The following is a 26,679-nucleotide window of genomic DNA, read 5'->3' on the forward strand; positions in this document are numbered from 1 at the left end:
GAATCATTACTACTAAGATTTTTTCGCAAGTTTATTCAACAGCCTTGAACTCTTAATTGGTATGCGCTTCTAAATAACAAACTCGTTGGAATAGAATCCCATTCTTCTCCTCCTAACGGGAGCCCGAAGGCAAACCATTTTCCCAACTGACCCCACATTGTTGAAGGGACTTTCAATTTACAACTCCCGCATGCAAGTGCCCCATTCGCCATTCGGCAATTATTCATTTACCGATGGTCGATTAAGCAGAGTTTAATCATTGAATGCAAATAAAAGTGTTTACCCTTCAGACCACGCACTGGCGCTAGGCGAAAGGGCCCATTGCGAGCAATGGAACCAATATGAATACCAAGTGATAAATTAACAAACAAGATTCGAAAAGCGACAAAGGGAGGCCAGGCTTATTGGCCACAAAACAAACAAGGAATACTTACCCCACAAAGACACCGGAATCCATGTAGTGCGTATAATAGAATATGGTCACCACTGTTATGGCGAATAGGGCCAAAACACAGCGTCGCACATTGATGGCTTTAAGATGCGGCAAACCAAAACAGCAACGAGCAATAAAATTACTGCAGCAATTACAGGATGCCGAGGCCGACGATGAGGATACGGATGCGGAGGCTATTGGAGACGACTGCGTTTGTTGGCCTTTTGGGTGATTATAATGGTTATGATGATATTTTCCCGTGCTGGTGAAGGTGGCTGTGCTGGACATAGTCAAACAGGAGGATGAGTGGTGCCCATTATTGAGATTTTCATATGACTCATTGCTGGTGGGCGGCAAAAGTAGCTCAGCTGATGCTGAAGAGGTTAGCAGAGGTTGCTGCGTCATTTGCTGTGAAGGTTGTCTTTGCAGCGAGGAAGAGGATATGGCATGACTGGCGGTGGCCATTTCTGGCCCCCCAAAGAGTAAGGGTTCGGTGTCGCCGGCAAATGATGCCGCCGGCGAGGAGTCGCTGGTCAGGCCAGAATCATTATCCGAGTAGTGATTATCGCGAGAGATGCGACCGGTCCCATTCCCAGCCTCCGGACTAACATGGCGACGTTTGCTAAAGGTTTGATCTCGCGGGAATGGATTCTGTGCGTTCTGTGGATGACTTGACCTAGTGTTCATGGAGATATTATTACAATTTCTCGATGAGTGCTGGTGGGGGAGATTCGGTGGTGGGTGATGTGATTGGTTGCGATGACCACCTCCATCAAGAACACGACTACTGCTGCTACTACTACTACTGTCGTTGCTGTTGTACCAGGCCGCTGCATGGGGTTGATGATAGGTGTATTCGCCCACACTTGTGCCTACGTGTTTATGTCGAGACTGCTGTTGTCGTCCCTCTGATTGCATGTTAACCATAACACTGTCTCTTGATGGAGACACCACCGCCGCCACCGCTGCTGATGCTGTAGTTGTGGTCGCTGATGAACAGGCTAATGGCGATATATTTGTAGCCATAGTTGGCCATTGCATGTCACTGCGACCACCGCCACCATCATCAAGGCCATCATCATGAACACCATTTGCTTTTGTAGTTTTTGTGGTGGTTGGCAAAAGCTTTTGATGTTTGTTCCTTTTAGCCCGGCTGCCCAACGAGGTAGTAGCCATCACCTTAATCCGGCTATTGCCGTTGTCACCTAACAGGCCATTGGCCAAAATATTGTCGTTATTGGATGTTGCCAGGGCCATGATGTGTGGCAGGGCATAGAAAACTCTGGCTTTGAAAGTTCACTTGTCCGTCTTAGTTGCCCACGGATATTGTCATAGAGTGCAGGAGGACGTTTCGCTCGCTCGCCTCCTTAATCGCTTTGAAGAACTTTGTCCAAGAAATTTTTGTAATCGGTGGTACTGAAACACTAGCAGGATATAAGATTTGAACTAGAACTAAATGAGCTTGGCAGCTGGAGATATGTTTTAAACACACTGTGCCGACGTTTATGGCACTAAGAACTCGTTGTTGTTTAAATGTATAAAAACTGCACACTTAATGTTTATGTGGGAGATAATTGTGGTTGTCGAATAAAATAAGTACAGAGGCGGCTACTGTACGTGCGTTGTCAGTTTGGTTTAATTCATTTCTTTAGTAAAAACTAAAAGAAAAACTAATGCTTAACACTTTAGTAAAAACTAAAAGAAAAACTGATGCTTAACACTTTATTACTGTGTACACATGTGAATTTTAGTTGCTCATTCGCCACGGTTCTCGACGATGAGCAAAAACGCGATTTCAATTAGTTTCCGTTCTCGGTTTATGCATTTGCGTGCATGTATTACTGTCGGCTCTCTCTCTCTCTCTGTCTCTCTATCGCGATATTTCTTTAGGTTTGTGAGACACACGTTAATGGCACATGTACGGCGGGGGTGCGGTGCCGCCACTTGATATGTTTCCAAATTTTTATATACTCAACACTTTGGCTAATTGTTTTATGTTTCGAAGCCATTTTGTACGGTGGCATGGCTGTGATGAGAACTATTTGCGTTTAATGTGGCATCAAATGCACCACCACACCTGAACGAAGGGCCATGGCAACCAGAATTACTACGCCAACCATGACTGGGGTCAGCAATTATCGATGGTGTTATCACTGCCATTGCCGCATTTTGTTTCTCTTGCAAAATGGGCCGTTTAATATATAAGAGGACGATATTGGGATGGTTGCAGCAGTAAGGCGATTTTGACAAGACAAATGCCAATTCGAACACTTGTGATTGCAGTGCCGCTGGGCTTTCTGGTCAATATCTGAAAATGAAAAAAAGACAAGATCAATTTTAAGCAATCATTAAATTACAAAGACTCCTTGAATTAAGAAATGAAATACATATTGAAAAAATAAAAAACTATTATTTATGAGTAGGAAGCACTTTCAATAACAACCTAATTAATGAGTCAATGGCTCAGCCAACACCCCACCCCACCGCTTTTCCAAATCGAAAAATTCTGAAAATCCTTCGGTAACTGTGAAGTGTATAAATTTACTTTTCAATTATTTTATGAAAAATTGTGACAGCTAACCCATCGGCAGCGACATTTGGTCATAAAATGTAAGCTAAAATTCACATTTCTCGCCGAACCCTCATTTAGAGGCCGATTGGATCTTTCAAAAAACTTCAAAAATGTGCTTGTACGTGGTCTACTCGCCAAATAGCTTTACTTTACTCTAATTGGCTACGACAGAACATTTGTTCCACTAGCCGAACATAGAAAAGCGTTCCAAGCTCCTCGATCTTCTGCCCTCATTCTAAAATCTCTGACACAAAGTTTCGAGGTGTCTCCCACCACTTGATCTTTCCATCGGGCTTTTGGTCTTTCCGGTTTGCGTGTACCACCGTGTTTGCCTTCAAAAGACTTCTTTGCTGGAGCTTCTTCATCCATTCTGACAACATGACCTAACCAACGCAGCCGTTATATTTTGATGCGTGTAACTATCGTCGTCATATAGCTCACACAGCTCGTGGTTTATACGTCGCCAATATTCTCCATTAACGCAAACTGGTCCATATTTTTTACGAAGAATCTGTCTCTCAAATACTCCAAGCACTGGAGTATTTGAGAGAAACAAGTACCCATGCTTCAGAACCATATAACAGCACGGGTAGTATCAGTGACTTGTATAGTGTAATCTTCGTCTGTCAAGAGGTGGCCTTGTTTCTAAACTGCTTACTTAGTCCGAAATAGCATCTGCTTGCCAGTATTATTCTTTGCTTTATCTCAAAAACTGGTGCCATTCGTTTCGGTTACGGCGGTGCCGAGGTAGATAAAGTTACTGACTGTCTCAAAGTTGTGATTCCCAACTTTCTCCATTTTCTTTATCTGCTCGGTTGTACAAGGCATTTTGGGAGTTGAAACCATCCATTTCGTCTTATCTCCATTTACTGTCAGACCCATTTTCACTGACTCTTTTTCGATTCTTTCAAACGCTGCAGTTACTACTTCCGATGGCCGACCTGTGATATCGTTGTCGACGGCATAGGCGAGTAGCATGTGTTCTCTTGTGATTAGTGTGCCATATCTATTCACATCTGCGTCTCGTATAATCTATTCCAGCCGGATATTAAAGAGATCACACATTAGACTGTCTCCTTGTCTGAAACCTCGATTGGTATTGAATGGTTCGGAGAGATTCTTTCCTATTCTTACTGAGGAACGCGTATCAGCAAGTGTTATCCTGCAGAGTCTTATTTATTTTGCAGGGATACCGGCTTTGTGGTCAACAAAGAGATGGTAGGTGTTCAGGTCTTTTCCAGGATTTGGCGCAGTGTGAATATCTGGTCCAAGGTGGATTTACCAGGTCTAAAGCCACATTGATAGGGCCCAATTATCTCATTGACTTTAGGTTCTAATCTTTCACACAGTACGTTCGAGAGTATTTTGTATGCGATGGGGAGAAGACTTATTCCTCTGTAGTTGGCACATTCCGTCTTGTCTTCTTTCTTGTGTACGGGACATAGTATGCTGAGGTTCCAATCATCGGGTATGCGTTCTTCTAGCCAGATTGCGCAGATAAGCTAATGCATACGCCTTATCAGCGTGTCGCCTCCGGTCTTAAATAGTTTAGCGGGTAACCCGTCGGCTTCTGCTGCCTTGTTGTTCTTAACTCAAGTCACTGCTACTTGCATCTCATTCTGACTATGAGGTAAACATTCTATACCATCACCATTGATTGGTTCTGCGGTATCCTCTTCGCCGCCAACGTCGGAACCTATCAGTTGGGTAAAATGTTCTTTCCATATCCTCAGCATGTTATCTGTGTCAGTTACCAGATTTCCTTCTTAGTCTCTGCAGGAGGATGTGCTTGTATCAAAGCCATCGGTTTGATGTTTTATCCTTTGGTAAAATTTCCGGACTTCAGACTCATGTACATCTCAATTCGCTCACACTCACGCCTTTCCATTTCCTTTTTCTTTCTGCAGAAAGACGTTTCTGCTCTCTCCTTTTCTTCCGATACCTCTCCTTCATCTGGCGCGTTGCTACTGATTGCAAGGTTGCTCTATATGCCGCATGCTTGGCTTCAGTAGCATCTCGACACTCTTGGTCGTACCATGGAGTGGGCAATAGTTTGCCACTGCGCCATTATATCATCAGAACAAGGAGTGCTTTCATCAAACAGTTGGGTCATTCGAGTGGAGTATGCCGCTGCCATTTGTTGTGTTTGCAGCTTTTCAGTGTCCAGCTTCCGTGCAGTGTCAGATCGTACTTTCCTCGCCATGTTCAAACGGGTGCGAACCTTTGCTGCAACAAGATAATGATCCGAATCTATATTCGCTCCACGGATCGATCATACATCTAATACGCTGGATGAATACCTTCCATCTATCACAACGTGATCAATTTGGTTTCTCGTGTTTTGATCGGGTGACAGCCATGTGGCTTTGTGAATATTTTTATGTTGAAATCTGGTGCTACTAACTACCGTGCTTTTGCCGCGGCGAAAGTGAGGCTGATTGTATATTGAATCTTTGGTAAGGCCTTACATAAGCCCTGATGTTTGGAATGCTTCTCAACTTTTCCGCTCGGGAGTTCGAGGTGTTCATGTATGTGAGAAACAAAAATGTATTCATAATCTATGTATGCTCCCATTTGGAATTGGCTATGAATCCGTGAACACTTCTGGAATGACTACACCATGTCATTCTCTAATGTGAAGTATCCGTACAAAATTTCAAGAGGATTCTATTCGTTCGACCGCTACCATGTTTTCAACAGAATGACAATACCAGATTCGCACTCTACTCCTGAATAACTCTCATTTGAGCTCCATATAGTCTTGATGAGAACAAATATAAACAGTCGGCAATTATTTTTCTTAAGAGCGCCATACATCTTGAAGCCGCCATTTTGCAATGTTCCTTTAGTTATCTCGACCCTGCAGAGAACATGGTCAATCTTTTTTGTACTTTATTATTCCCTTCGTTAAGCTGAATGATGCATGATGAGATGTTTAACATTCTCTCGACGGGAGAATGAAATCCAAAAATGCTTGGCATCTCAATCATTACTCTTCATTCTGAATTGAATCCAAGGGACAGGCATAACAGAAATTTCGGTTTTAACAGGACAATGGTTTAATTATCTGGGTGAAATGCATGTGACATGAGACCAAATGCCCAAACAACATTATGCCCACGCATGTGGTGGGCATAATGTTGTGTCATTTGCATTTGTTACATACTGAGGGCATTACAAGGAAATCTATTGGACCAAGGCCTGTCAAAGAGGCATTCATGTGGTTACACCATTGCATATCTTCTGTTGAGCCTATCAATACATTTTTTGCTCTTCGAAAGGCAACTAAAGTACCGTTCAAAGAACTGAATGACACATTGTGCAAGTAAACTGTGTATATGTGACTCGGCGATGGTACATAGGAACAAGGATAAAGTAAAGGAAGTTTTTTGGAAATTGAATGATTTCACATCATTTCAATACTCCTATTCGTACATTTCCTCTTACAGCAAACAGTGGGAAGCCAAACCGTTGTGTATTCACCACCATAGCTCTTATTAGGTGGTCGTCTAATCAAGAAATGCAATTTTCAACGGCAACATTTTTTTTTGTGAGTTGAAAAACTGATAATACGAAACCACAGAAATTTTTTAGTAAAAACAGCAAAAATTTTTGCTGTAGCAGCATTATTTTTCTGCTAAATGTCAAAAATATTTCAAAATTTTTTATGTATATTACATCTCCTATTTCAATTTTACTAGCATATAACGAAAATGTTTTTCCAATTGCCAATTTTTGAACGAATTGCAATTACAGTACTAACATATTTTGTCTGCTTTTCACATATCACTGAGTGCTGTCCGATTCAAATTTTAAGCTTAATGATAAGGGGCCCCCTTTTTTAAGTCGAGTCCGAACGGCGTGCCCCAGTGCGAAACCTCTTTGGGGAGCAGTTTTAACATGTGATTTGAACCAAAGCGTTCAGCGTCATGGACGGACATACTAACCTCTGCTCTACCGTTGCCTCTTTATTTCTTATTCTTACTAACAATTGAGGTATTTGCTATAATACCTCAATTGTTTTTTAGAACTTGAATTTTAAGCACACTAATTTTAAGTTTTTAGGTTTAGGGGGTACACTAATCTAGTCATTCCGTTAATAACACTTCGAAATATTTATCTGCGACCCCATAAACGATATATATTCTTGATCGTCCCGACATAACCATATAAGTATATATATTCTTGAACCTCTTGACATTCCAAGTCGATTTAGCCATGACCTTCCGTCTGTCTGTCTGTCGAAAGTACGCTAACTTTCGAAGAAGTAAAGCTAAGCGCATGAATTTTTGCACACATTCTTCCTATAAATGTAGGTCGGTTGGGATTGTAAATGGGTCATATCAGTTCATGTTTTGATATAGCTGCCATATAAACCGATTTTCAGATTTGAATGCTTGAGCCTCTAGAAGGCGCAATTACCACCCGATATGGCTAAAATTTTACATGAGTATATTATTTAGACTTCCATTAACTGTGCCAAGATTGGTCTAAATCGGCTTATACACGCAAAAAAAAAATAATTCATTTGACGTAAGGAAATTTTTGCCAAATAAACTTCTTTTCTGCAAATCGTTGGACTTTGTTTACAATAAAAGTACATGATTTTCCGATAAATTGTTGCATTAATTTGTGACAAACATAGTCTTTTTATCCTGACAACAACTTTCATTCTTGATGTTGTTGTTGCTGCTGTGTATTGTACACTGAGGTGGAAGCCCTTGTCGATGAAAGACTCCACCGGGCCAATCCAAGTGGCTGCCATGGGATTGCTTCATTTTTGATGTATGGAACATGTTATCCGGGGTTTCAACAAGTTTATCGTTATTAATAAATTAGTTTAATGTCAAACGTTCAAAATGAATTGTCCATATTGAAAAGATTGTCAAGTTTAATTTTATGTTGTAACATGATTCAAACTCAAATTTTTACGAACTATAAGCAGCTCTGGGTTTATTTGGATTTTTTACACAATTATATTATAGTTTTGTATTATGATCAGCTGTGTTCGCAATGCTATAAATAAAAAAAAAATAGTTGTTGTTGTTTTCGCACATTTAACTGCCTACTATGTGACGGATATTTCTTTGTCGCGTAAATGTTACCAAACAATGTAGGTGCCTTAGAATTTCTTGTTGTATTTTCTTGTAACTGGCGGCCATTTGTGTGTTGCTCTAATGATTTTTGTCATTGGACATGCCAGCATTTTTGTACCGAAACTTTAAAACCCTCACTCGTCCGAGCTGCCCAATATACTGACTGCTCTTTGCTCAGTCTGAAAAAGGAAAAAATGTTGTGTGTGAGAATATGTCTACAGCAGAGATGAGAACGCAATTGCAATTTTGGTTTCCAACAGTATGGTTCAAATAGGTTTATAAACTGATACAGCTCCCAAAAAACACCGATCGCCTGATATTACTTATTCAGCCTCTAGGAGGAGGCGCAATTATTTGGCTGAAATTTCAAATGTGGTATGTTTTGTAACTTCTAATAGACATGTGTTTTCGGGGGTGAGGTGGACTGGACTTTGGACTTTGTAACTTTTAATAGACATGTGTTTTCGGGGGTGAGGTGGACCCCCATGTATCAGATTCGTTTGAACATTACCACGAAAATTCCACTAAGGAACAGGGACAAACATCTCACATATCATATTGTCATTATTGGTTTAAATTTCCATTTGGCGGGCTTTGAAAGGTGGACTCCCATGTATCAAATTCGTACTCTAGTCTCAAATACTTTTCATTTCAGCCTAATATTGTCATTATTGCTTTAAATTTGCATGTGGCTGGCTTTGGAGTTGTGGTGGATGCCTTAGACATCCCACCTTAAATAAATATACCAAATTTATGTTTTTGAGTTATTATAAACAAACTAAATTCCCCCAGACGCTTAGACCCAAAATACCATTTATTTGAGTCCTTAAAGGCCGAGATCAACATGTCCGGCTGGACGTGAATACTTGAATCCTTATATCAATATTGGATTTGAACTCTACTGTCATAGACTAGTCCCAGACTCCGTCATGGGTGGGCTAGTCCCAGACTCTGTCCCAAATGTGTATACCAGATTCTAGTCAACTCACAAAGACCTTTCATTTTATACTCATTTGTTTTGTGACGTTGGACATTCATACCCGTTTGGGGGTTTTTGAGGATGGAGAGGCCCCGTAGATACCGTGGAACAAATTCTTATAACATATGTGTACTCAACTTCCTTTTAACTTGAGGGGTTTTTGGGGGCGCCTCGGACACCAAGCAAAAAAATTTTATATCAGCTTTTTACTGTAACTTTAAATATCTTTCATTTAATATCCATATTGATCCAATCGGTAAATATGTCCTGCTGTAGGGTCTTGGGGGGACACTAGAGGAAAACATTTTTATGTGAGATTTATACTCTACTTTAAACACCTTTGATTTGATACCCATATTGCCCAAAGCAGTAAAAGTATCCTGTTTTAGGTGTGGTGTTTTTGGGGGTGGGGAACTCCCCGACACTTAAGATGACATTTTTATGCCAAATTCGTACTTTTCTCTTAAATACCTCACACATTGTCGAAAGCAATAAAAGTGTCCTGTGGGGTGGTGTTTTTTGGGGGGTGGGGAACCCGCCGGTAAGTGCGATATTTTTATGCCAAGTTCGTACTCTACTCTTAAATACCTCTCATTTGATACCCATATTGTCCATCCCAATTTGAGGGTAAACATTGTACTGTACTACCAAAGACCTTTTATTTCTGTCCTATTCTATCATGATCAGCCTTCTATATTATTTTTAATTCCTTTTTTCTTGGGTAGGATTGGGGGAGGGGGTTTGCCCTCTGACACATCCTTTCATTTGAGTACAATATATTCTCGGTCATCCTACATGATAGTTTGGCGTTGTATTTATTGAGAGGAGAGGGTCGGTCCCCTCGGCGCTAAGAACCAAACGACAATTTATTTGAGTCTTTTATTGCCGCGATCTACTTGTCCTGCGGAACGGTAGGTTGTGACCCAGATACTTGCATCCCTATACCAATATCAGATTCGAAATATACTGTCATAGACCTTTCTTTTAATTGACATATTATCCCGATCGAACTTCGCGTCCTATTGAAGGGTATTTAGTGGGTGGGCCGGTCCCAGACTCTGTCCTAAATGTGTATACCAGATTCGTAGTCAACTCCCAAAGACCTTTCATTCGATACCCATTTCGTGACATTTGTTGAACATTTATGCACGTTTTGGGGTTTTTTGGGTTGGGGAGACCCCGTGGACACCTTGGACCAATTTCTTATAACAGATGTGTACACAGCTTCCAAACATTCTTCGTTTGATATTGTCCCAATCAGAAAAAATGTGTCCCCATGGAGAGTTTGGGCGTGGAGTGGGCCCTCAGACACCAAAAAATAAATTTTTGCGTCAGATTTGAATTCTACTTTTGAATACCTTTCATTTAATACCCATATTGCCAAAAGCGGTAAAAGTGTCCTGCTGGGTGGTTTTTTTGGGGGTGCGGGACCCCCGACACTTAGGGTTACATTTTAATGCCAAGTTTGTACTCTACTCTTAAATACCTTTCATTTGATATCCATATTGCCCAAAGCGGTGAAAGTGTCCTCTTGGCGCTTTTGTGGGTAGGGATTATTTTTTTACTTTCTGGTTACAAAGTGGAGAGTGCAAACACACAAAAAAACTTTTTTTTGTCATAAGTGAATTTTTCGACAAATTTTGGGTTTTTGTTACGATAAAATTGGAACGAATTTGTGACAAATACAAAGGATGGATACTTCCTTATAGCGCAAAATATTCTCAAACAACCTATGAGCTGTAGAAATTCTTGTTGCCTCCAGTCTGGCGCCGTTTGGTGCGTAGTTGTTCTTGCCGTAGGAGCATATTTTACTTTAAGTAGAATTAAAAAAAAAATCACTTTTCTAGTTTACGGCTGGCTGACAGTTTTACTCATTAAAAAAAAATTCAATCTCTGGAAGAGATACGCAATATTTTCAAACCAAGCCATATTTTGTGTAGCAAATCATAAACAAAATATTTTTGGTTTTAAATAGGTTAGGTTAGGTTATTAGTCAAAGATAGTCGAGATATTCATCTTGTTGCGCCAATTCAGAGACATAATCCATTTGTTCAAGTTTTTTAAGTGTTTTCAATCCAAATAGAAATCTATTGCCACAGTGACCCAACAAGCGACCCACAAATTGCAACGAACTTCCCCAATGTGTCTAGGGAGTATTTCAAAACGATGTCATGCAATTGTGGTTGCTGGCAACATCTACCATCCAATGGTTAGTCCCATTGAATACTGAATGAGTGTTCTATACAGCAGGACCATTGAAATGGTCGCTCTTATGGCCAGGTCATTCATTGTATGTATTATTATGAGATGGGGTCTGTATTGTCTCCTGTGATTGCAATCTTCGGAAATGGGATGTTTATTAAACTCTCCATCTAGAACAGGGAGTTTTGTGATGGAAGCCAAAGTCTTTGTTTTGGTTGCGTCTATAGGGTCTATCCTTTTTCATCATACTACAATCAAGAGACATCGATAGATATCCATGTTTAAGGCCGTTATGATAAAATTGTGGTATGGAAGAGCAGTAGAAAGCAATACGCAAATCTGCATTGATGTAAAGGACTCGACTGATTGAAATAGGAATATAGGTCAAAGAAACAAAAACATTGCATTATTGAGATGATCACGGCGGACTATGGACGAAAGACACCTCAATTTTTTGAAAACCCCAAACAAATTAAAACGAAAGATTTCTGTATGAGGATATAGACGAAGCGTTTTGTGTAATGGGTGAACATAGCTTTATAATTCCTTGATATAGCATCTACACAGCGATGAATAAAGCCCAGCTAAACAAACTGTCTTCTTTTATACCCACCATCATAATAAGGGAATACCCATTTTGCCATTTCGTTTACAACATATCGAAATATGTTCTCATTCCTGCACATAACTGGCAAAATATCGATTGCACTATCTATACTATCGATATTTTATTTTTCGTCTCGTTTTGCTGCCGATACATCTGATGACGATATGAGATATTATAAAAAATTACCACCTGAACTTAAATGTGAATTTGAAAATATTTAAATTCAGTACAGAGATATACACAACACAGCGTCATTCCGAACTATGGTACCTGACTCTATTTTTGAGACTGTGGTTAATCATGACTATTGGTCACCAAGGGCTTTAATCGCTATATAAAGGGTGATTTTTTTGAGGTTAGGATTTTCATGCATTAGTATTTGACAGATCACGTGGGATTTCAGACATGGTGTCAAAGAGAAAGATGCTCAGTATGCTTTGACATTTCATCATGAATAGACTTACTAACGAGCAACGCTTGCAAATCATTGAATTTTATTACCAAAATCAGTGTTCGGTTCGAAATGTGTTCATTCACCGTAACGTTGCGTCCAACAGCATCTTTGAAAAAATACGGTCCAATGATTCCACCAGCGTACAAACCACACCAAACAGTGCATTTTTCGGGATGCATGGGCAGTTCTTGAACGGCTTCTGGTTGCTCTTCACTCCAAATGCGGCAATTTTGCTTATTTACGTAGCCATTCAACCAGAAATGAGCCTCATCGCTGAACAAAATTTGTCAAAATTTGAACACATTTCGAACCGAACACTGATTTTGGTAATAAAATTCAATGATTTGCAAGCGTTGCTCGTTAGTAAGTCTATTCATGATGAAATGTCAAAGCATACTGAGCATCTTTCTCTTTGACACCATGTCTGAAATCCCACGTGATCTGTCAAATACTAATGCATGAAAATCCTAACCTCAAAAAAATCACCCTTTATAAAAGAGACGCGTGCGTAACTTGCTGATCACTGCCCAGCCCAAACGGCTAAAGCTAGAATCATGAAATTTTGCATGAATGTAGGTTTTCGGTCGGAGGCGCGAGCTAAGACGAGATTTGGTCATATTCGTACGTTAGGGTACTAAATAGTACCAAATGGTTCAAAAATAGAGACAGTTTGGCTGGGACAAACCATAAGGGCTAGAATGATAAGGAATTTTTTGGGCTCAAATTAAAAAGCGTCTCGCAAAAATAAGTTTTGGGCAAAAAAATTTAGGAAAATTGTACCGGAAGTACGTTTAATAACCCAATTGGAATAATTTGCCACTTTATTTGTAAATTGGGCTAGAGCTTTGAATTTTGGCACTTGGGTACACTATGGCAACCTTAATTGGGAGGATAAATGAGTTTTTGGACTTTTGGATATTTAGGTACTAAAAAAGGTACGAAATCGGTGGACTTTGCATAGAGCGAACGGGTAGAGCTAGAACTTCGAAATTTGGCTTAAATGATTGTTGTTGCGAATGAAGAGGGTAGATAGAAATAATATGAACAATAGTACTGGAAACAGGAGAAACGTACGTTTAGTATCGTTTTTGGTACCACATCGCAATTTCTTTACCAATTGAACTAGAGCTCTGATATTTTACATGTTGGCAGACTAAGTGAATTTTTTCAAAAATCGTACATTTTGGTACCAAAAAGTACGAAGTAGCTTATTTACTTTTACAGCGAACGGAGTGGGGAAAAATTAAATATTTCGGTAGAAATGATCGTAGTCTTGACAAATATACGATAAGTTGTACCAAACACGAAAGGCTGAAATAGTACCAGCAGTGAAAGGAAACGTTCTTTAAAGATTGAGCTACATTGGGATACAGGCACATCGGAGCAGTATGTACCGGGCGACTAGAAGATTTTGTTGATATTCGTACATTTTGGTTCTAAAATGTAAAAAATGGCACGTGATGAGGCCGGGTTTTGCGATTTTGGTACGCTAAAATACTAAATAATGCTAAATAGTACAAAAATTGGTGCTATTTGCCCAGGGCGAACGGATAGGGCTAGAAGGATGTAGATGGGCTCCAAGCTATATCAAAACATGAACCGCTTGATTTTACTCCTTCGAAAGTTAGCGTGTTTCCGACAGACAGACAGACATGGCTAGATCGACTTAAAAGTCATGACGATCAATAATATATACATTATAGGGCCTAAGACGAATATTTCGAGGTATTATAAACGGAATGACGAAAAGGAATGGTGAAGGGTATAAAAATATCAAGAAAAATAGAACGTGTAACCTAGAAAGAATACCATACACCTACCCCATTAGTGGAAATTGGGAGCTATATCTTATTGTGAACCGAATTTAATGGACTTCAGTGAAGGCTTTCAGATGAGTTATAAAACAATCCGTATCAAATTTCGAGTAAATGTGTTCAAAATTGCAATAAATAGGGCTCTATATGAACAATATGATGTATATATGTATATGAAAGTTAAATATAAATCTGAATCGATTTTGATAAAATTCAAAAAAAATGTCAACAGTCGTTTTTGTCAATTTTCGTGATAATCGGACCTGAACCGGTTTCGATCAAACTGTTTAGATATTCTGGTAGTCGTCGATAAAAGTGTTGTGTAAAATTTTGGGTGAATTGGTTAACAAATGTACTTGCAGTGGCGAGTATGGGAGCTATATCTATATTTGAACCGATTTCTGTGAAACGTATCAGTAGTATCGATAGTCACAAGAAAACCCTTCCTTCCAAATTTCGAGAGAATCGATTAACAAATGACCCAAATATAGTAATATTACACATAATCGGATGAATATCTATATATGTGGGACCTATACCCAAATCTGAACAGAATTCGACTAAACTCCTCAGATATTGTGGTAGGCGCAGTGCTATGCAAAATGTTGGGGAGATTGGTCAATAAATACACTTGCAGTGGGTGTAAAAGTGAAAATCAGGCTACATATACATATATCTCTGGGACCTGTATCTAAATCTGAACGGATTGCTATAAAATTCACCAGCAGTTTCGAGGCTCATAAAAATTCCTGCCAAATTTCGAGACAATCGGATAACAAATGACGATTTTATTGCAATATTAATCCAAACTGGACGAACATATATATGGGAGTAATATCCAAATCAGAAGCGATTTTCTCCAATACCAATACACTGATAGAAAAAGGACGGTACTTTGCCAATAACGGATGGTATTATTTTACTCGCAATATTGGCAAGTATTTTAACACCATTTGGTATTAATTTAATACCAGACGAAGTAGGCTTTTAAGAATTGACGGCGACACATTTGTATTTTTGTCAAAGCGACAAAAGTGTTGTTTAGCTTCGTACTTAAAATATTGACGCCATTAAAAAATATTCATTTTAATACAATTTGTGTGCGTAAAAACGTATTCAAATACTCGACAGAGGTGAAAATTTAAATAGTACAAACTTTATGGAAGCTATCTATATGAAAAACATAAAAAAGTCTTTTGTGTGGTAAACAACGGTAGAAATCAATGAATATGGAATTAAATGCTGAATAAAACCGAATCGAGGTTGCCACGGTGTAACATTATTTGTTGTAATTACGAGTATTAACATAAATAATATAAAAAAAAATAAGATTAAAATTATTTTCAATTACATTTTATGTTGGTTCATTAGGCGTTGGAATATTCAATAACGGATTGGTTCTAAAACCAATAACGGATTGGTACAAAACCCAGTAACACATTGGGATTGAATACAAAATCAGTTCGGTATTAAAGCTAGTACTAAACGGTATTAATCATTTCATATTTCATCCATGCCACACGGTATTACTTTGTTATGGTATTGAAATGAGCACTTTTCTCTTTGCGTAGGCTTCGTCTCATGGCTAAAAAAAAAATTTTGTGCCAAATTTGAAGATGATCAGATGAAAATTGCAACTTGTACTTTGAACACAAATTAACATGGACAGACAGACATAGCTAAAGCGAATCAGAACGTTTTTTTGAGTCAACCGGGATATTTATCAACGGTCGGATGTTACTAACAAATGCACTAAGTTATAATACCCTGTACCACAGAAGTGGCGAAGGGTATAATTATTGTTTAAAATTTTAAGCTGAAATAGTGAAAAACGAAAAAAATTAGGATGTGATTAAACAGAATGTTTAAATTCCAAGAGCAATAAATTGAAGGATATTATTAATTTCATCTTATTTTAATAGTTTATTATTCGCAAAGAGATAACATTGACGTGGAAAACGACGTTTGGTTTCATGGTATTCAACGCAAAATGCTATGGTTGGTAGTCGCTACAATTCATTTTCAATAAGTAAAGGCTAATTTTTTTACTGTAATCTTTTCGGCATCGCTGATTTAAACAGCTCACGAACGTTCCGTGTTTTGTTTCACTGTCAAACATCATCAGTTTGGTCTATAGTTTAACCCTGAATTGTCTTACAAACGAAAAACGTTTGCAAATTATTGAATTTTAATGTCAAAATTCGTGCTCGCGCGCTTCTTCTATAAATTAGCTGAACTATCGATTTTGGAGTGAAGATCAGCCAGAAGCATTGCAAGAGCTACAAATGCATGCAGAAAAATTCACAGTTTGGTGCAGTTTATGGGCTGGTAGTATCATTGGACCGTACTTCTTCAACAATTATGCAAATCGTAACATTAACTGTGAATGGTGAGCGCCATCGTGAAATGATATCCTACCTTTTTTTGCCCAAAATGCAAGAGCTTGACTTGCATGACATGAGGTTTCAACAAGACGGGGCCACATGCCACATAGCACGCGTAACAATGGACTTATTAAGAAGCGAGTTCGGCGAACATTTTAACTTAGGAACACCGTTGTCCCAACGTCAGTTTCCTAACTTTCAACGATATTTTGATCTTCATTATAATACTATTGCCCTTAATAATAAGAAGCTGAATTAATTTTATATGTATGTATTAAACTACAATTTAAAACAAAAATTCTTAATATCAAGTAAAATATATTTCACCAACAATTTTCTTGTCTTACGAAATTGTATTGTAAAATCGGGCATCTTCAAATTAAGTTCGACATATTTGGCTTGAATTTTTAAAGTTAGGAAAAACATTTTTTCAGTATAGAAATTTATTTATTATTGTCACTTCATATTCCTTTTTAAATGAACTATGTATTCATCTACAATCAGCAGAGTTGAGCTTTTAAATGGTTCCCAGTATCATAATGTCGGCGGCATTGATACATGCTGCTGATGAAAATGGAGGTACCCACAATCTCACGCTTGTGTGCGTGCGTGTAGGCACTTAATTAATTGAAATGGATTGGTTTAAAATATGAAAAGTATTTTAGGCATTCCCCATCTCTCTGCACAGGCCATTAAATATTTTATCAATAAATTTTATTGGATCTCGTCATTTTTGTTGTTGTATTCTCACTTTTGTTTTGGTTTTCGGTTTCGGATATTAAATTTTATGGGTCATGCATAAAATGACAAATTTAACTGCAAACAAAGCAATTACAAAAAAAAATTAGAGGGTTATGTGTTTTCGACAGCACTCAGCTCAATTGCCATGACTGAATTCAATATCCATCACAAAATTTAATTAAAACAGAACAATTTTGGCTAATCAAATAATCACACAAACAAAAACTATACGCAATGAAAATAGGACAAGAATACTCAGATTTTTCAGGAGTTTTTATGTATTTTCTTGTTAAGCTTAGTCACATCATAAATCAACATATTCGGAAAAAAATTGTCTAAAACGGAAAAAAATTTTAAATTTGAACCTACAGTCATGCTGGCGACATTAATTAAGACATTTATGAATCGAGCTACTGAACATAGTAGATGAGATGGCCAAAGCGGATATCAGTGGGTAGCTGCCGGGTTGCTTAGGAGCTATGGCTTGTCGTCAACCGAAGAGGAAAACGAAGGAGTTACTGCCGTTCGCTGAGAGGTCGGTCGCTGAGCATATTGGCAGGGGTCATAACCGGACACTGTGCCATAGAAATACCGCACAATGACTTTTGCAGGGGTTGTCTTGATAATAATGAGGATGAGACTTTCGACCATTTGCTCTGCTCTTATCCAGATCTACAGGAACGCAGGCTCTCCTTCCTGGGTAGAAGGTTGTCCTGCGATCTGGGTAATATTGACAACGTACTTCTGGGAAGTCTCCTGAGATTTGTGGACGGGACGGAGTGGTGCGATAACATCCGGCGAAGGTACATTCGTGCTTGCGTGAGGGTAGGCGTTTCACCTCCTGCTCTGGTTCTTCTTTCACTCTTTTGATATTTCCGGAGTTCTGATGGTCCGTTGAAAATCATTTTTTTTTTTGCGACACTTCCACACTCCTGAAATGAGTTAACTCACGACAGAATCGAATTACGGCTGGGAACGGATGTGTGAGCAGTAGTTTCAAAGCGAGCGCGGAAGGCAGCAAGTACGCGTAACAACAAGTGAGCGAACGTTAGCAAAGAAGCTCTCAATGGCGAAGGCCCGCTGCTCCCTAGATCAGAGCATGTTGGGTACTGGCTAGAGAGAGAACCAAACTTGACTGGATTTCCCCAACCAGATGTGCCCCATCTCGACCCCCTCCCTATCCAACCCACCGCTCGGCAAGGCGGCTTTGTAGCCAATGAAGAGATGATATGAGTTGACCTGTGCTTCTTTCGTCCTTTCCAGGATATGGCGTAGTGTGATTTGGATATAGCTCTCTATAAACCGATCTTTGACTTCCGCAGCCTCTAGAAGCTTCAATCAAGTTCAAGTAAAAAATTCCAACAGATGCCCGGAATCATGTGTACCACGGAAGTAGTGTAATTGCCACAGAGAGAAAGTCTGTCATTACACAAAAACACATGCATTGGGAAAAAGTAAAGCTAATAGACAGGGTTGTCGAGCGTGATTAATGCGGTAATTGTATCATAGATGCCTTTTCGCACGGCCCTTGAAGCTATCACACCTAATATGGTTGAATAGTCCTCTAACCAAAGACGAAGACTTGCTGTCTTTGGCTTTCCCTTTCCATTTGCAACCTCCGATCATTAAGCGCGTCTCGATAGAGAAACAGACAGAAATAATTTTTACTTTCCTATTTACTTTTCGACATTACACTAATAAGTTATGTCTTCTAATTAGTTTATTGATACATTGTCTATCTCTTAACATTTATATTTATATAAGAATATTAAAGTTTATATTTTGAGAGTTAAACTATAAGTCTAGCCCATTTAACTGATAATAGGTTTTCTATGTAAGATAACCCAATTAAAAAAAATTTTTTATTTTAGGGAAGTACTTTTCCCATATCAAATTATATAGTCTATGTTTCCTTCCAGACCAACCTACACAATCTGTGAAAGTTTCAATGTAATCGGTTCAGCCGTTTTAAGTCTATTCGGAACAAACGAACAAACACAAATTCAATTTTATATATAAGAATAAGGATAAGTTTTTCTTCAAGTTTTTCAGCAAAACAAAATCGAAAATGAAAAAAGAAGACAAAGCAAACGTAGATTACAAAACAAAATATAATGGGGACAAGTCCGACACATGCTAGAAGGTGTATGTCGGCACTACAAAGACGAAATTAAAAACCAGGCTAGCCGCAGACAAATCGGACCAAAAGGCCACCGGTAGGACCTTAGAACAAAAAACGGCCCTTGCAACTCATTGTTCGGTAACAGATCACAGACCCAATTTGAATGATGTGGATATCTTGACGCAAAACAGATACAGACCACTGTGCATAATATAGGAATATCTTACAAAAATACAAACAAACACATCAGCAGAAGAGAGATGAAATGCACATAGGTTTTTAGTTGTGAAGTAACTCCGTGGTGAACAAGTCAATTGTCTCCCTCGCAAAAAGTAATTATTTGTAAATTTTTTAGAAAATTGGTAATAATTTTTTTTTGTAAATTTTATAAAGAGTATTTAAATTATTTGTTTTCATGTAAAAAACAACAAAAACCTGAGGACGAAAAAATAAAAAAACTAATGTTTTTGTTTTTTTAATACTGTATTATATCTCTTAATTTGTCAATATTTTGAAACAGTATTAAAAAAAACAAAAACATTAGTTTTTTAATTTTTTATCTCAAGCCGGACTAACTCCAAACAATTTTTTCAAAAAATAATTCCAAGTGATTTGTGCGAGACCTTTTTTAATATGAATGAACATGGTTTTAGTCATGAATACGCAAAAGTTCATCCATTCGTGCAACAAGAAATAATTTTTGAGAAAAAAGTCAATAAGTCATTACCCTGATGTTTATATCTGACCTTTGGATCAAAATGTGTGCACTAACGCCAATTTTTTCCGTTTAGACCACAATGTGTTGTTGATACTCACTCATAACCTAATAATATTACTACTCAAGAACGCTGCAATTTGCAACGTACGGTGTAGTTTTTGCCTTGGGCCTCCTTTTGAAGGCACTATTAGCCACATAGATAAAAATTGGCATCTTCTTCAAATATTAACGGCAATCTAATGGATGAATTCGAGGAAGCTTTTCAAAATTGTTTGCTCTCCCTTACAAAACTGGAGGCTAATACCGGCACCAACAAAGAGGAAGTGGAGTTGGAAGTTCAAAGGACAACAAATGGATTCATAGATGTGGCCCGTCAGATGTAAGCTTTCTTTTTGCAAAAGCGATTCCTGGTATCGACACTTAAGCCCGATCAACTGTTCAAAGATGAGAATCAAGATTTGCGCTGGTTCAGCGGGCCCCATGCGTGGAATGGAAGGTCCGTCCGTAACAACGACCATCGGCCAACTTGGACAAATGAATCAAACTGGACCCCAATAGCATTTGCAAAATCAAAAGATGTTGCAGGCCCAGCAAATGCAGCTAAGAATGATGGGAAAGTTGCCTAAATAACATTTAGTATATTCTTCAAATAAAATAATGATTGTAGCCTAAGCCTTATTAATGTCATCCAAATGCTTTGAATTGTTGTTTAAATTGGATGGATAGTCCCCCATAAAAGCAGGCTTTGCCCATTGTCATGCCCAAGCGATGGGCCTTAAATTGGCCTATACATGAGAGGAAGAAAGAAAGAAATATGATAGGGGAGTAAGCCGATACGCCCAAAGAGGAGGATTACTCCATACCCGCATATGAGTCTACCCGATGTACGCTAAGAGGTGGCTCTGCGCGATCTTACGGTGCATAAACCCTGTCAAAATCTGTTCGTCTTTTCTAGGAATTTCTCTTAGAGATACGTTCGCCAGACCAAGATAGGAGAAAAATCGGTGAGGCACTGCGCCATCAAATATCCGGACAATAGCCAAGCAAGTGCTTGATCTCTTCAACTTCTACGGTAAAAATTATGCGTCGTGTCTAAGGCACAGTGACTGAAAGCGAAACGTTTAACCGTTCTTCTCTAATTAATGTCAGCTGTAGGCTGGAGAGTTCCGGGAATCCTACCCTTAAGGTGTGCGTATAGTGCTCCACTGAAGTTCGGCTGTGTCAGACCCTTCTTCACTTTCACTTTCGATTAGTGCTTCCAGTCTTTGGAGTGAAAACACTGCAGTGATTGACTTTTTTATCGCCTTGGAGATAAATACTACCCTGAGCTCACAACATATCCTAGAATCCTAGCCCTGGGTGAGTAATTACAAAGGTGTTTCGAAAATGTGTCGGGATCGATTCAAGCTGCTTATAAGCGGTAATGTCCCTGCTCGTCGATCTCCTCCTGTCTACCTGGAAATGGTTCTAGAACAGAGGTACCGCTGGCTCTTAGCTATTCCCGGTGGAAGGCCCACGACACGACAAGGTTAAGTTAGGTTTAAGTGGCAGTCTGCCATCAGGCTCACTTAGACGTTTTCGTCCATTGTGATACCACAGGAACAGAAGAAGGAAGATGCCTTCTAGTTCCTACCGTTGAACCATCCAGATCGCTTTAAAAAGCCCAATAACTTGCGAATGTTCCCATCCGACACGTCAAAGAATACCATTTTGCTATTAAGGCTAAGAATACAGCATGCAGGAAAACTTACACACAGAACTCTACCATGTCGCTGATGGGTGCATAAAAACCGACTTAAGTAAGTTTTCAAGTGTACCTTCTTCTGGCACAATACTAGAAGACCATTTGCGTAAAATCATAGTCCACGCCCCAACATAAACCAATGAGCTGTAGAGAACTAGCTACTTACTTACTGCCCCACTAAAAGGGCGATGGTAGTTTGCAATCGGTCCACGTTCTCATCATCTGTTCAAAAACAAATGCCCTTTCATGATGTACGCAATTTCACAGCTCGACTAGTTTTCGTTAAAATTGATTGGCTTAAAAACACCATTATCCTAGATTTTGCAATAGCCACTTTGGATCATGACTTATGTTATCAAACAGATTTCGTTTTTTATTGTCCCCACTTTTAGTGTCATACCTCACAAAGGTTCTATAAAAAGTAAACTCCCAACATCATCACCCCATCAAGGACCATTTCACTTAAGCCAATACATTCGATAAAGCTCCAATGTCTGTATATGCTAAAGTGGCCAAAGCACCTTTTTTGTTGGGGTAAACAGGGAGATGGAGTAAGACAGAGTGGGCCGCTTTCATATCTATGACCGATTCAAAGTGAAAAGGTAAAAGACCTATCGATGTTCATTGTGGACAGCACAAAGGCTTGCTGCAATTCCCATTTGATATCCCAGACGTGTGTAGAAATTCATTACATTTGTCCGTATCTATCCGGTGACTATCGCCTGGACTGCATACCTGTCCGGCCGGTTGGCTGCCTATCTGACGCCTGTCTATTTGTGTTTGCGTTTCGTTTTTGTTTTTTTTTCGTATTTTTTTTTTAATCAACATCAGATTTTGAAACGGTTCATTCGTTCAATGAGATTTTAACACATGTTTGAACTTTGACTTCACTTCAATCGCTCGGTTGCCGGATGAATGGCTCGATTTGTTTCAACGTGTAAAACAATCCATCCATCTATCCATTCTTGCTGTTGCTGTTTTGTTTTGTGTTTTGCATAAGCCCGAGTAAACAACGAGGCAAAAGGAAAACAAATTCAACAACCTAAATCCATTTGTGTCTGCCGCCACTTCAACTTCCACCACCTCGTATGGAATTTTCATAGGATGTGAAACATTTGCACAATGTGTGAATTGTGTGACTTGGATTTCAAAGGAACACTTTGTTGCAGGCAATCCCGACCGGCCCGACCCACTTGCTTTGTTATTTTAAACTCAATCCCAGGTGTGGTTCAAAGTGTTAATAAGGCTTAAATGCCAACATGTGTGGAGACGATTGCCTTTATGGCCACCAGCCTTTGATTTGGTACATTGGATTCGCATCGGGATTTCATCTGTTCGGCAACAATGAGTTTTTAACTGTTTTTGTTTTTTTTAAGGAAAATTAGTTTCCCTTTTAGCAAACTACTTTAAATACTTTCCCCGAAATTTTAATAAACGAACCGTAGAACGAACTGTTCTCATATAAAAGAAAAATCGGGGCTAAACCATTTAAAAAAAATGGTTTGACCCTTTAACCATAGGATGGGCGGAGAAGCAACTTCGTCGTGTCGTCTATAACCCTTTCAAAAAGGTCTCATAAAGTATTCATTGAGGGAATTGCGAGTAAAATTAGGCTGTGCTTAGAAAACTACCTCCAATTTCCTGACGTCCCATGGACGTAAGGAAATTACGAGACAGTTCCACCGTCTTGGACAGTGGAACATACAGGTAAAATGTTTGTTACAAAACAAAATTTTGCACAAACATTCCACAAAGGAACAGGGGATATTTCTATCATATCAATGAGTGCAGTCTGATTTAATTTTAAGCTCAATGATAAGGGGCCTCCTTTACTACTATGGGCGGAAATGGAAAAATTCATCCGATATTCCAAAATAATTTGATATACTGCCCCTGTAACCGCTTAGCGTCGCCAACATGATATAACCACTTTTCTTATTGAACAGCTTCAAAAATATGTCCGTCCGTCTTTTAATAAAATCACTATAGCATGAGAGGGGAGCGATGTATCCGCTTGCAAATTTTGCACACATCCTTTTTGAGAGATTAGTTCTTTGAAAACTTTGTATGAGCCGTATTCATGTACATTTAACTATAGCTCCCACATAAGCCTATGATGGGATTTTACTTCTTGGCCCATAAATATCATACTTTTATTAAAAATTGCTAAAATTAGACATATAATGCAAAATGATGACTTCCAACTACAAGCTACCAAAATCATGTATAGAGCGAGGCAAAAAAGACATTCATGCTGCAAATTTTGCAAAAATTTTCCAATAAATGTCTATATATCTTCTTCTTCCTATATATAAAATTCAATTTCTGTTTGTTTGTTTGTCGGCTTGTTTGTTTGTTCCGCATAGACTCAAAAACGGTTGAACCGATTACATTGCAATTTTCACAGATTGTGTAGTTTGGTCTGGAAGGCAATATAGGCTATATAATTTTTTGATATCGGGAGGGGACGGACCCTCCCCCTTACCACAAAAGTACTACCCAAAAATAACAGTGGACCGATCGGGACAACATGGGATTCAAATGAAAGGTATTCAAGAGTAGAGTACGAATTTAATAATAAATAGTAAAGGTTGGGTCAAAGTACCTGGGAGGCCGCCCCAGCCCCAAAACCCCTTAAAATAGGTTCTGGAAGGAAACATAGGCTATATAATTTTTTGATATCGGGAGGGGACGGACCCTTACCACAAAAGTGGACCGATCGGGACAATATGGGATTCAAATGAAAGGTATTCAAGAGTAGAGTACGAATTTAATAATAAATAATAAAAGTTGGGCCCAAGTACCTGGGGAGGCCGTCCCAGCCCCAAAACCCCTTAAAATAGGTTTATTTGACAATCATGACAATTACGAATATGGCCAGGAAATAGGAAAAGGCTTTATAATTTATTCAATACGAAGAATGGGGGGTCACCCCACCCCCACAAAAACTCCTAAAATGGGCACATTACCCAATCACGGATATATGGGACTCGGTTTGTTTGTTCCGTATAGACTGAAAAACGACAGAAACGATTTTCTCGAATTTTTCGCATATTCTATAGGTTGATCTGAAAGGAAACGGACCCTCCCCATTATGCCAAAAACACAACCCAAAATCAAAAGTGGACCGATCGGGACAGTAGAATACGAATATGGTATTAAAATTTGAGTCTAAACACCCATCGGGCCGCCCCAACCCCAAAACTCTTTCACACAGACATATTGGACGTTCAGTTCAATATGGGACTCAAATGAAAGGTATTCGGGAGTAGATATCGAATCTGGCATACAAAATCATATCGAAGTATAGGGTGTCACGCCACCTCAAAAACGCCATTAGACCCATGAGGACTATATGATTTTTAGCTGAACCGATTATCTTAAAATTTTCATAGATTGTGTACGTTTGTCGGGAAGGAAACATAGGCTTTATAATTTTTAGATATCGGGTGGAGGCGAACCCTCCCACTTTCCCCAAAAACGCCACCCATATCCCAAAGTGGTCTGATGGCCACAATATGGGTATCAAATGAAAGGAATTCGAGACCAAAAACGAATATGGCACTAAAATTTGGGTCCAAGTACCCAGTATATGACAGCAATATCCAAATCTGAACCTATATCTTAAAAATTCACCACGCATGGAGGTAGAAGCTTATGAAACAATTTTCAACATTTCTGGAATATTGATTGATTAATCTGCTCGCAATGGCTATGAAAGTGAAAATCGGGCAGGCATATATATGGGATATATATCTAAACCTGAGCCGATTTCCATAAAAATCATCGGCTATTTTAAAGTCTTAAGAAAATAGTCTGTGCCAAATTTCGTGAAGATTGGGGTATAGATGTGCTCAACAAAGTTATTTTTGTCAAAACTCAGGCGAAATATTTATGGTAGCTAATTTCCCCGTATTATGCACAAGAAGTAATTAACTGTGTTTATTTTGTTCTTTTCGACGAGCTCTTTTGATGCAAGAAGCAAATCATGCAATTTGGTCTTGTACATCAAAAGTTATAAGTCATATAATATAAACGATGCTAAAAATGCTCAATTTTGACACCCTGTTTTGCATCCTGTGCCACTACAGGGTGTCTTATTGTCGAAAAGTGAAAATACAATATGTTTTCCGCAATTGTTTCGAATTTCATCAATATCGGAGTATATTTGTGGGTTTTATCGAATTCGGCATGTTGCATAGCAACACCACTTGGTAGAGAAGTTTTAGCATGGCAGGATAAGTCACAATGCAACCAGCATTAGTAAGGGGGTAACTACCGCCGAAAATTTTTGTGATGTTCTCACCGGGGACAAGTTTCTATTAAAAGATGAAAATTTTCCCATGAACATTCCATTGAGGAACAGCAGTGATACTCATATCAATAAATGCACGTTTAAAGCACAATGACAAGAGACCTCTTTTTTATTGCCGAGTCCGAACGGCTTGCCGTAGAGTGACACTACTTAGTTGAAAAGTTTACCTCACAATTGTCACAAGCACATGGAGGGGAAACTACTGCTGAAAATTATTTTCTGATGTCGCCGGAATTTGAGCTCAGGCGTTCAGCGGCAGAGGTGGACATACTAACCTCTGCGCTACGGTGGCCTCCTATCGTCCTAATTGCAAATTTGCCCATGAACATTTCACTAAGGAACTAGTGCTAACTTCTCACATATCATTTTGTGCTGTCCGATTCAAAATTTAAGCTTAATGATAAGGGGCCTCCTTTTTGTAGCCGTCACCCCATTGGGGAGAAGTTTTAACACGGCATAGTACTTCATAAATGTTGCCGATCGTCCTAATTGCAATCC

The 26,679-nt window shown here is 38.9% G+C and overlaps 1 protein-coding gene across 5 annotated transcripts in view; it reads right to left on the reverse strand.

Moving 5' to 3' along the window:
* Window positions 1-26,679, reverse strand: part of LOC106084006 (bifunctional heparan sulfate N-deacetylase/N-sulfotransferase) — a 575,726-nt gene that overhangs the window by 222,993 nt on the left and 326,054 nt on the right. For all 5 annotated transcript variants that reach the window (XM_013247393.2, XM_013247392.2, XM_059361288.1 and 2 more), the window contains one exon: window positions 435-2,741. In XM_013247393.2, coding sequence (XP_013102847.2) covers window positions 435-1,690 — 1,256 coding nt within the window. In that variant the 5' untranslated portion in view covers window positions 1,691-2,741. The remainder of the gene's footprint in view (window positions 1-434; window positions 2,742-26,679) is intronic.

This window comes from Stomoxys calcitrans, chromosome 1, assembly GCF_963082655.1.
Source record: "Stomoxys calcitrans chromosome 1, idStoCalc2.1, whole genome shotgun sequence".
Taxonomy (NCBI): Eukaryota; Metazoa; Arthropoda; class Insecta; order Diptera; family Muscidae; genus Stomoxys; species Stomoxys calcitrans.